The sequence below is a fragment of the Cynara cardunculus genome, assembly GCF_001531365.2.
Source record: "Cynara cardunculus var. scolymus isolate 2C chromosome LG 1, CcrdV1, whole genome shotgun sequence".
In the NCBI taxonomy this organism is placed as follows: Eukaryota; Viridiplantae; Streptophyta; class Magnoliopsida; order Asterales; family Asteraceae; genus Cynara; species Cynara cardunculus.
In genome coordinates this window covers 39,702,000-39,714,544 of record NC_037528.1, presented here as the reverse complement: position 1 = coordinate 39,714,544, position 12,545 = coordinate 39,702,000, and the positions used below count along the sequence as shown (strand labels likewise).

The following is a 12,545-nucleotide window of genomic DNA, read 5'->3' as shown; positions in this document are numbered from 1 at the left end:
AGAGAAATGATCGATTAAGGTTAATCGATTGAAAAACACCATTGTTGAGGGTTTGAAGAACAATAAGAGGAAAATAAGAGGTTGGTTTACCTCTTACCAGATAAGAGAACAATAAGACATAAGTGCCTCTGAAAAATTGGAAAAAACAAACAGTCTGGATAGTCTTGCCTCTTAAAGAATCAAATATAAGATGTTGATAAGAGTTCTTTTATATATAAAAAAACGAACAAGACCCAAGTGCCACATTCGATGTTATGGATCAGAAGCTTCTGAGAAGGACTTAAGTGTTTTGAAGATCAATCTCATGTGGTCCCAAGTTTGCTACTTAACTTTACACATGGCATGATCTTATTGAATGCATGAAATTCATCACCTTCCTAGAGAGTATCTAAAAGGATCTCATGCCCCAATTGTCATTTCAATGTTGCTCTCTTTCTCTCTCTCTCTCTCTAAATATCAAACATACACTAAAAACATAGTTAGTGTTCTTCAATTTTGGTGATGTAATCATATGACCACGATTAATCTAATGAATGAAATTCTATCTATTTGTTCTCTGACTTCAATACTCTATTTAGATTATAATTTTGATCTACACAATACAATTTATGTTAGATTGTTAATTCAATTGAGATATAGGATCCAACTGCATGATTTTAAGCAAGTCTCAATGCCATAGCACAAAATCTGAGTTATAGAATGAATGAGTGAAATTCCATATGCTTTAGCAGTTAGATCCATCTTTATATAATGTTATGCACAAGGCCAAATGTCTTTGAGCATGATGAGTAGATATCGGCAAAATCCAGGTACTGTCATTAGATGATAGTCAATGACAGTCAAGAACATTTTGGAGTACTTGGGAAGGGCAAGAGATATATTCTTAATTAATCAAGGTTTGGGAGAAGATATTAGTGTAAAGTGTTATATGGATTTTAGTTTCCAAACTAATCGAGATGATTCTCAATAACAATTGGACTATGTGTTCACCTTAAATGAGGGAGCAATAACTTGGAAAAGTTCCATGAAAAAGATAGTTGCACAATCTACTACAGAAGTTGAATACATTGCTTCTCAGGAAGCATCACAAAAAAGCTGCTTGGATGAAGACATCCATTGTTGATCTAGGGGTGATCTCGATCATACAAACCCTATAGAGATATTTTGAGACAGTAAAGATGTCATTGCACAAGTAAAGTAACTTAGGTCACACTGTTGCACGAAGCTTATCATCAGGAATTTTCACTATACTCGAGAGAGTGTAGAAACAAGAGATGTTTGTATTTGCAAAGTTTACACAGATAAAAATTTGGCAGATCCGTTCATGAAGCCCCTACCACAACCCGAACATGACGGTCGTGCTTGGTCTATATGACTTCGTTATGCTAGATGCTAGATTTGATACATACTTTGATATTTGGATATTTTGGAGCGTGTAAAAGGCAGTTGTTTTGTCTAATATGATCTACAAGGATATGATCATATTCATTAATATATGTTGTATTCCATATTAGCATGTTTAAATCCGTGAATAACACAGTTATTCTAAAACATCCATAGTCAATAATAATTATGAGAATAGTTAGGAATTAAGTGTGAATTAGTTTATTGACTTTCACAGGTGATGTCATTCGGCTATGGGTTGCAACCAAATTTACATATGTTTTGTTGGAGAGCAAACATTGAACTTGACCTCCCTTCGAGATCACTTCATGGATTAGTGTCGTGAGTCTCGATAATGATAATATCTATATCCCTAGACCTAAGATACATAATGGGTCTCAAGTGTGAGGAATGTTATGCTTTGATATGGTCAAACGTTTTCCTTTAGGCAGACAATTATAAAAGCCATCGTTAGGTATGACATGAGACACATAAGAGGCGTATGTAGTCAAGATGAAAACTTCATTCCAAGATATTTCGTAATCATAATATTTACGATCTATTTTGGCATTTAAAATTATTACTTTTTTCACTCACTACAACAAAATTGGGTTTATAGGATGCCTAAAATATCTAAATGTCTTAATAGGAATAGGACTTAAATTTACAAGACCAAAGTGTCGTGTTAGCTATTTTATAACACAATTTTCCATCTTTTTATAGAACACTTATGTTTATAAGACACTTTTTCAAATACTGTCGTACAAAACAACTAATACGATACTTTGTTTTAAAAGCGTCCTAAAACTTATTGAAATGCCCAAAATTTAAGATCCCATATCGGTGGGGGGGAGAACTAAGGTTGCCTTATAAGGGACTTTATACCTCTTCTATCAGACGTGTTTTAAAATCGTGAGTTCCGGTGTAGATAAAGCGGACAATATCCGGTATGTTGGCCCTGTGATGTTACAGGAAAACGTCCTATAAGCTTATTGTAACACTTTTAAAATAGAATGTATTTTTTTATTTGTTCCTATAAACTTAAGTTCTATAAAGCATTATATTATTAACCATAGACATTTTAGATGTATCATGTACTAGATGTTGTAATAACTATACATCTCGTAATGTGATCGTTTCACAATAACTATCTTTATTATAATAAAAAAAACAACATTTAGCCTTAAATAATACGCACAATAAGAGAGCCCATTAAAAGAATTAATTAAAATTGATTTGTGTCTTGGTTCGAGCTTCAAACGAGTTCGAGTCGAGTTTAGTTTTTAACTACTGGCGAGTTTACGATTCGAGTTCGAGTTTGAGTCGAGTACATCAATACTTACGCTTGACTCACATCATTTACTGACGGTGAGTCTGTGACTATGAGGGAGAGGGCCAAAGTAGAATTTGTACTAACATAATAAACGCATGCATCCAACAAGGAGAAAAACACAGGGGCCATACCTCCAGCCCGTTAAGCCATCCGCCATGGGGCAGACATCACTTTGGTTAGAAAGGATGGGATAGAGAATTAAAAGAACTTTGAACAAGTGATATCTGGGTAATTGATAGATCCTAGGGTTTTAGGTAAAGGTATAAATGATTCGAGCTTTTAACGAGTTATTTGAGCTCGAGTCAATTTAGAGCACAAAATAAAGTTTGCTTAAATTTAACGAGTCACACTCAGCGCGATTATACTTTACGAGTCAAGTCGAACTAAACCATTCGAGCATACATTATTTCAAGCCAAACATGCTAACGTTTACAAATTACATAATCAAAATATAAAAATCAAGAAGCTTAACGAAATAAACGAGTTAATCAATCTTGAGTTCGAGCTCATAAAAGACATCGAGCTCTAGCTCAATCATTGAAAAAATATTTGAGCCCGATTTTGAAAAGGTTAATCGAGCTCGAATATCTCGCTACTCGACTCGGGTTGTTTACACTAGGTTCAAACCTCATCTAGATTGTTGTGTATGAAGATAAGAGGTGTTGTAAAGCCAAATAATCAAAGTTCAAACTTGTAATCATCAAAACATAATACATTTGCTGTAATCATCAAAACATAATACATTTGCTGTAATCATCCTACAAATCTTAAGCAGATGATAATCTCAAACTGTAACATGATTCATCATCATCATCATCATCATCTCAATACAAACACAACTAAAAAAAATCTGAAGGATTGATTGATCGATCAACGAACATTGCGGACTTTGTTTTCTTGTCCTAAACCAAGAGCCTTTTGAGCATTTGCTATACCTTGAGGATCTGCGGATAACGAAATAAGTCAATAAATTGTTTCTTGTTTTACATTCGGTAACCATTTTCAATGATATTTACCAGAGAACTGTGTGAAGATGCGCGTGAAGAAGCTCAAGTTGCGAGAAACATTGTACTGCATCGAATAAGGTAGGGGTTTCACGACAGTATCAATGCTGAATACCCGCTGTAGGAACTGCATTTAAATACAAGGATAATGCTTTAGGAAAATTAAAACATAACAACCGCCCCTCTCACGTGATTTTATAGAGCTCGCAACAAAATGATCAATGAGCACTGCAAAATTATATTAAGACAACAATAAATAAGGATCTTGTAGAATTTCTAGAAACGCACTTGTACCTCTTAGAATCAGCCACACCTATTTTCAAGGTGGCTTCAAATGCCTTGGAGAATAAACCAAACCAAAAAAACCCATTATGTCCTACCCTCAAGTGGGGTTTAGAGGGGGTGGATGTATGCGGACCAAAGCAGTTCCAATCTTTTTGGAGGCCCAGTCACATCTGTTATAGGAAGGCGAGTTATTGATTAGGATTATGCTGCAAAGGTTGAAGCATGGCCCCAAGGCCCAAATACATGCAAAATTGGGCCCCCAGAATCCCACATTTAACATGCTAAGGAACGGCCCTGCCAACAACCCATCATCCAAAACATAAGAGAAGCTCAAACAAGTGTGCCTTCAAATGATCCTACCATTGAGAACAAACCATCACACATCCATGTACCTCCAAGGCAACTTCTAGGGTTACAGATGCTATAAGACACAACAATTGAAGTCAACTCTGCTCCCAATTAACAAAGACCCTTCCTTAGATATCATATTTTTCATGGTGAGCCCAAAACAAAAGGATGTCTTGGCACCCTGATGCTTGCCATATGGTCCCACGGCAGCATTTTATTCCTTATATGCAATTTATTTACATAAGTTTATATGCATCAAACACTAATACGGGCATACGGAAAGATCTAGCCACCAAATATGAAATTTCAAGATTCAATGGCACGAGAATATGTGAACATTTTCAACAAATTAACACATAATAAAGCTTAATGTGTACATTTTAAAATTAAAGCACAATACATCATCTATCAATCAACATAAGACCTACAGATCAAAAATTAAAAGCATATACATAGCACTTAACTATAAGGCTAACACTAGAGTCTAAACTATGTTGTCAGTAAAACTAGATCTACGATTCCAAATTCAAAGCATTTGTTGCATAAATGACTTGCATAACATACATAAGAAATTGTGCACTGCTATTGACTAGGTAATTTCACTTTTAAAGAAGAATATTAATAAAAGTAATAAATATATCTATTATTATTCACTAAGTGGGAGGTTCAAATAAGAACGCTAAATATCGTAAGAAGGTAAGAAGGAAAGGTTAAGGGAACATGTATATGTTAATCATTGAGAAAACGGGGGAAAATCGATTTGAAGATGCATATGTGGACTGATGTTACATATCATTAGTATGGGTTCACATGGGCATCTTCAAATTGATTTTTTCAATGATTCACATATGAACCTTCTCTTCTTACCTTCTCATGATATTTAGCCTTCATAAATAAAAGGAAAAACAAAAGATGAACAGGATAAAACTATGCATGGAAGAAACAAAGAAGATAAAAGTACTAGAATTCCACTAACAAGAGAAGATTGGACTCACTCTTCTGCTAACAAAAAGAGACAATGTTCACCTGTTGGCTGTTGCAATGAAAATTTCGAGTTTCCTAGTTCTTCTCCCACACACTCTTATTTTCTAACTCATCCCACGGCCATTAGGGCTTTAATCTGAGGTTTCGAATTGATTTCGCAAGTGGGTTTGCTGTTTACTCTATTTAACTTTTATTGGAGTAATTTTAGGCTTGCAGTGAAGTAAGCCTGCCATTTTGACCTAAATTAGACATTGCATCATGAAGAACTATGAGACTGACTGCCACACATCAAAGGAAAGACCCATGCCAATTGATCAACAAAGGTACACCATAACAACTATGTTAAATACTTTAAAACTCCATATCACTTTTGAAGATGAAAGTTAATCCTTGGCATTCAAAGTCAAATTGTTGTTAACACGATTGTGGGATGGTGTATGTCCATCCACCTTTGTATTTTCCAAATACCAAGGGGTTGTTTGGCTGGTTTTCCATCATGTCCTATATGGATAAACCTGATTGTCTAGATTAATATGTCTTATAGATAAGGAGGGTTTTTTCATATATGGAAGAAGCGTGTTTTTTAATTGGGAAAGACGGGTTTGGAAAAAACGTAGCTTTCTGTATAAAGCTGCCCCCTCAAAGCTTAGTGAATAAGACACTTTCTATATCATTAGCTGACAGAATAAGTTGGGAGTCCTGATATGCTCATTAAGCAACTAACTAACTGGTCCTAAATTTGATTTTCAAAACAAATACTCACATTTGTTTCTTTTCTTTTCCAATCCAAGAAACGTGCAACCAGATTCCACTTTCGCTTTAAGAAATTTAAAACCCATATCTTCAAATTCATATATGACTGTTTCTTGCAGGATTTATAATTGCAAAATGTTTTTATAATGATACTAATACAACATTAATCACTCTCAAAGCTTAAGCATATCTTAGTGGGCATTTAAAATTAAATATAATTCAACGAACATACAACAAAAATAATCAAATATAAGCAGCTGAAACTGAAGAGTGAAGAGAAATGTGTAAAATAAACATAATCTAAGAAACGGATATTTGATTTCACCTGAAAATTGCGCTGGAAGCTGTAACGAAGTTCAGGATCGATTTCTGTGAGAGAATCGTCTTCGTCAGCAGGAAGGTCCTTGGACTTGTTCTTGCCTGGAACGTGCATAGTAGAAGTAGTGCCTGGCTGGGCCGTGACTTTGAGCTTGGCGTCTTTGAATTTGTCTCGTTGATCGTCTCCTCCCACTCGCCATGGCGCCGATGCTAACAATTCTTTCTTCGTTTTCCCCATCTTCTCGAAAACCCTCGTCAAATCCAATCAAACTGCAGTTGGATAATAATAACAAGAAGGGGGAGGAGTGGTGTGGTGGTAACAAATTTCTAAATGTACATAAATCATCCTCCAAATATAGTTTTAAGTTAGAAGGGGTGGCCAAGGGGTGGCCAAGACAGGACGAACAAGAGTATAAAACTGGACAGGATTGGATAGACATGATTAGATAAAAAAAATGTTTGTCTTGTGTTTGATATGATTAGGATTAGACATGACAGAATTAGACTGACAGAACTAGACAAATTATATCCAAAAGTTATTTTATAATTTTATATATCATATAATAGTTATAATTAACACAAATAAAATAAATAGTTTAATTTATAAACATTTTTACTCAATTTTAATATACATAAATAGAAAATAGTACCAAATTTGAATGAATCTTTTTATATAATAGTTTGAAAAAACCTAATTCATACAAATGAGAAAGATTATGTTTTATTCGGTTTCGAAGATCCTTATCAATTGGTGAAGACACAGTGAAGATTGTTGCAATAATAATGGTTCTGAAGGTAGAAACATTGGTAATTGGTGGACAATGGTGGTTGTAGAGGACGTAAAGATGGTGGATAGTGGTGGGGCGACGGTCGACAGTGGTGGAGGTAGTTGTGGCTTATGTGGTGGAGGTAGGTGTGATGGTGGGTAGTGGTGGTGGTTATGGTGGAGGTGGTGATGGCCGATGATAGTAGTGGTGGTGGAGATGGACGATGGTAGTTTGTGGAGGACGTGAATATGGTAGATGGTGGTAGTGGTAGTCAATAGTGATGGCTGACGGCAATCGTGATAGTGGTGGGGAATGGTAGTGGTAGTCGATGGTGGTGGTTATGGTGGAGGGAGGTGCCCCATGGTGGTGGCCACGAATGGTGTTGGTCGGTGGCTGATGATGGTTGTGGAGGTGGTAGAGGAGGTTGTAGTAGAGGAGAAGGTGGAGGTGGGCAACGGTGGTAGTGGTGGTGGTAGTGGACGGTGGCCGAAGATGGTTGTGGAGGTGGTGGTGGAGGTTGTTCTAGCATAAGAGAAGGTTGAGATGGCCAACAGTTGTAATGGCGATGAACGGTGGTGGTCGATGGCCGATGGTGGTTGTGGAGGTGATGATAGAAGGTGCTGGTCGGTGGTTAATGGTGGTTGTGGTGGAGGTGGTAGAGGTGGCCGATGGTGGCTACCAGTGGTGGCGACGGACACAACTTGCGGTGGTGACCACTAAAAAAATATCATGTAAAAGTTATATATTGAACGAAGGTTAATTAGTTATTATTTTAATTTATGTCTCATTCTTGTCCCATTTTGTTTCACCTATTATAGTGGACAAGAAAAAGTTTTTTTTGTCTCATGTCGTCCCACCTTGTCCCAGTTCTTGTCATGTCTCATGTCGCACCAAACGTGGGACAATGAGTTTTTCCCCTCTCTCATGTCGCGCCAAACATAGGATAGTGAGTTTTGTCTCATCCTGTCTTGTCATGTCCCGTGTACCGAACGCAACCCAAAAGTGATATCACCAAGCAACATCTAATCATAGTTCATGATAAATTTAAAAGTATAGAATTATTAAGCAATAAAAAAAAGTTGATATGCCATCTTTGTCCCTTTAGCTGCTAATTTGGGGAATCCCCTTCTCCTAAGGGACGGGTACCTAAGAGCATGGGTAAAATATTCATAACTACAAGTAGTTTAAAGTAACAACACTGACTATAAAAACTACAACAAACATCCAACATTCCTTTTGTTGTGCAAATAAAATTTTGGCCATTAGATCATCCATTCCAATAAGTGTCACGGAACGTGAAATATTGATATGAAAATTATAAAGAATGTCCCTAATCCCTAAAAAGTTATGAACAGGGTTCTCATGGTTTCCTTTCGTTAAATGTTCCGTTCTTAGTCTTAACTCTAGTTAAAATTGATTTGTTAAGCACCCACCTTCCCCTCATGATAGAGGAGTGTTTTTGTCATTTACCTATTAATCTAAGTTTTTTTTATTAAGCCTCTAAAGTATTTAAAAATTTAAAAAACAATTAGAATCCTAACAACCCGTCTACAGCTCCCCTCCTTATCGTCATCTCCTATCTACGGCCCCAACCACATCTCTTACCACCTTAGTATACACATAGAGATCTTGTACACACACATGTCCATGAGATTCAAACCGGAGAAAAAAGAAAAGAAAATCTTGATTTCCCCAAACCTATCAGGTCCATAGCCCAAAACCAAAGAAAAGAAAGAAAGAAATAAGGCTCGACCCAAATTAGGAAAGGAGGGAGTATATAAACCTAATTATAATTAGGTTTAGGGTTAAGGGAAACTTTGCTTAGCCTCTCCTCCCTCCCTCTCTCTTGGTCGCCAACCGCACACAAGAGAAATCATTTTTTCTCTTGTGTAAGTTTTGGTTCAAAGGGCTAGCAACCAGTTCAAGGATTGATTACAATCTCACTTGTCGATACCGGTAGGGGAAGCCTATGTTGGTTTCTTGTGCTTCAGAAATCCAGTCTTTTGAGGTAGTCTTCTAAAACACCATATGGTTGATATTTTTCTTCTATTGCTTATGCATTATATTTGGGCCAACTAGGGTTTATGGACCTGGTTTTTTGTTTATTATGTTTTATTTTTCCTTTTAGTACGGTAGGTATGGTTGTTCATCAGAATTTATGGTGAGCACTTGATCAAGGGCAATGCCCACTCTATTGCTAGGAGTGTGCACTATGGTGACTCTATTGAACCTTGAATGTGCATGAACAAATATTAAGTGTTTTCAATACACTTGTTGACTCTTCTAACTCTCCTTATGATGATGATAACTTATACCTAGTGTATTCTTGTATTAAGTTTTAGCTGAAAGCAATTAGCCTTTGAGTTTGTGCAGTGATTGCTGAAAGTTTACTTTACAAGTTAGAACTTCTACTCTGTATGTTTCCTTAGTGATAGTAATAGCTTCTGTAAGTCTATTTCTTATTGCAAGTTGACTGATTCCAAAAGACAAAAGCTTCATACATCAAAGAAAAACTTCATGCTATATTTAAGATGTAGCTGAAGATAAAGACAGGAAGACCTGAAGCGGTTTCAACAAGTCATCCTATCTTAAAACGTAAAGATCTACACAAGATACTTAACTAATGTTGAATCAAGTCTTAGCATCCTCCCTCTAAATGAACATGAATCTTGTAGAACAAGCTTAAGTCTTATCCACACTTGCATTTTGCAAAGACCATGCACTATATGACGGAAAGGTATAGTATAGATATCATTTTATTATCCCTTTCATACATGACCATGTTAGACATCTCGAATATGTTTAAAACCGATTTTAGAAAAAAAAAACATAAAATAATGCACAACGGGAAAGAAAAACAAAACAGATGTAAAAGATTTCCAATAGCCATGATCTAATTGAGTAAAAATAGATCAATCAAAACAAAAAAAAAACTAAAACCATCAAAATTCGATTTTTACCTCTTAAATCAAGGAGTTGATGAGAACCGAGTGTTCAAGTTAGAACACCTTTACAGGTATCCATATGAACAAACATCAATCGAATGCTAGTTTGTTCTTCAATAAAAAAGCAATTAATTTTGTTCGTTAAACAAAAAACCAACCAAGAGGAGAGGGAGAGGATTTTTAGTTTCTTGGAGGAGGGGAAGAGATTAGAATCTTACCCTAGTTCTCCTAATCATTTTCTTTTATATTGGATCTTATGTGCTTTTCGTTATTTAGGTCTTAAAATCTTTTTAATCTAATTAAATAAATAAGCCCATAAATTTTATTTAAACTCTACTAGTTTATATAATAATATCTTTTAATTAATTAATCACATGGATCTAATTAATTTTTTCATTTTTTTTCTTAGACATTATTTAAACTCACTTAGCCAAATAAGTTTGAAATAAATTTTTACTCGTTTTGATTGAGTAAATAATTCTGAATGTTTATTAAACCCACTTAGACATCTATATTACATTAATAACCATTTAGGCCAAAATCTTAATTACAAACCAGAAGACACAAAGTACTACCATTTTATGCATAGATTTCAAAAAACTTTTAAGACAAGTCACAAAGCATAATGTACAACCATTTTATACATAAAGTTCAAAAAAACTGAATTACAATTAACAAAGCATAATGTACAACCACCAACACCACCAAGGTTGAAGCTTTGAATTTCACTTTCTTCGTTGAAGCCTTTTTCATCCCCTCTTTACAACATTCTTCCACCCATTTAGTAACTTCAAACCATTTTTTCTTGCTTCTTGTTTCTTCCTTCCCTATTTACAGCTCTCACCTGAAAATTGTTTCAGCTTTTCTTTATTGTGAACAAGCTTCTTCTATTTGACTTTGATTTGAAAGGGTATTATGAGCTAGATTCACCCTTCTCACCAAGTCAATCAGAACACAACACAGATCTTGATGGAACCGCATGTCCATCGGCCACAGCTCCAACTTCGGCCGCCTTCATCGTCGGCACCCCATAGCTCCAACTCCAGTTGTCTCTATCTCGGCAGACCCAACAACCTTGCTCGATCTGTTGCTCCCTCTACTTCTCCTTGAAATAGAATTGTCCAAACCACAAATTTATGTTCAAACATATAAACCAAAATATTTCATAGACTTTAGCAATACAAACAAAAGAATACAAAAGTATTCTCAGATTTTTACAATATGAACATAAGAAACCCTAGATCTAAAGCTTAAGAGCTAAACATATGAGAGAGCTTAGAGAGAGACTCGTCTCAAAGAGAATAGAAAAATGAGTGAATAATTAACCTAGACCGGATACAAAATGCTATTTATATGAATCAAAGAATGACAGAAAAGGTCCCTCAAAAAACAATCCACTTGCTCCGGTACCCTTTGTCTTTTCCAGAAAACGAGGCGCAGTCCTTGTACTGCTACTATCAACTTTCAGACTTTGTCAACTTTAGCCCCTTACAATTAAGGAAATACAAAAGTTAAGATTGTAATAGGAAACTATGTATTTTAACACCCTCCCTCAATCTTGAATTTTGAACAAATCAATCATTCGCAGCTTAGAACATAAGTAATTATGATGACTGATTCCAAGAGCTTTAGTAAAGATATCAGCTGGTTGTTCAGAAGATAGAATTTTTTTCAATTTTTAATAATCCTTTGTTAATATTTTCTCTGATTTTGATGAACATCTATTTCAATGTGTTTAGTTTGTTCCTGAAAAACAAGGTTGTTAGCAATTTGAATAGCAAATTTATTATCATAATGTAAAGATACAAGCAACAAGTTTATAATATTTAAATCTGTAAGAACCTTTAGAACCCATAAGATTTTACATGCAGCAGAAGCCATTGCTTTATATTCTGATTCTGCAGAAAAGCGAGAAACAGTATTTTGTTTCTTGTTCTTCCAAGAAATCATTGAATTTCCTAGAAACAAGCAAAACCCAGTTACAAAACATCTAGAAGATAGACACTTACCCCAATCAGCATTAACAAAGGTTGTTAAAGAAAAATTTTCGAATCTAGTAAAGCTAACACCTTTACCTGGAGAAGACTTTAGATATCTAAGAACACATAAAGCAAGATTAAGATGAGATTGTTTAGAAGAATACATAAACTAACTAAAACAGTGAACAACAAAAGCAATATTAGGTCTAGTAGCAAGAAGATAAATCATCTTACCAATTAACTTTTGATAACCAGTGTGATCAGATAAAGGAGGATCCTTATTACTATTAGAACTCGAAATAACCAAGTTCCTATCCATGGGAATATTACAAGGTTTACACCCTAAATACCCAAACTCATTGAGTAATCCCAAACAATATTTTCGTTGAGACATACAGATTCCGTTTACACAATCTAAAATTTCAATTCCTAAGAAAAATTTAATT

At 35.2% G+C, this 12,545-nt stretch overlaps 1 protein-coding gene across 1 annotated transcript; it reads right to left on the bottom strand.

The window, feature by feature from the left end:
• Positions 1 to 3,376: 3,376 nt before the first annotated feature.
• On the bottom strand, positions 3,377 to 6,743 carry LOC112521185. The gene is made up of 3 exons (XM_025129900.1): positions 6,416 to 6,743; positions 3,733 to 3,847; positions 3,377 to 3,660 (listed from the first exon to the last, which is right to left on the bottom strand). The coding sequence occupies exons 1-3, from the start codon at positions 6,644 to 6,646 to the stop codon at positions 3,587 to 3,589; spliced, it is 420 nt and encodes a 139-aa protein (XP_024985668.1). The 5' UTR covers positions 6,647 to 6,743; the 3' UTR covers positions 3,377 to 3,586.
• Positions 6,744 to 12,545: the final 5,802 nt, after the last annotated feature.

Bases quoted from the DNA above. Each gene is read 5' to 3' on its own strand.
- LOC112521185 (XM_025129900.1), bottom strand. From the start codon at position 6,646: ATGGGGAAAACGAAGAAAGAATTGTTAGCATCGGCGCCATGGCGAGTG. The intron at 3,848-6,415 runs GTGAAATCAAAT...ATTTAAATGCAG, and splicing joins GCTTCCAGCGCAATTTTCAG to TTCCTACAGCGGGTATTCAG. The intron at 3,661-3,732 runs GTAAATATCATT...CGTTATCCGCAG, and splicing joins CATCTTCACACAGTTCTCTG to ATCCTCAAGGTATAGCAAAT.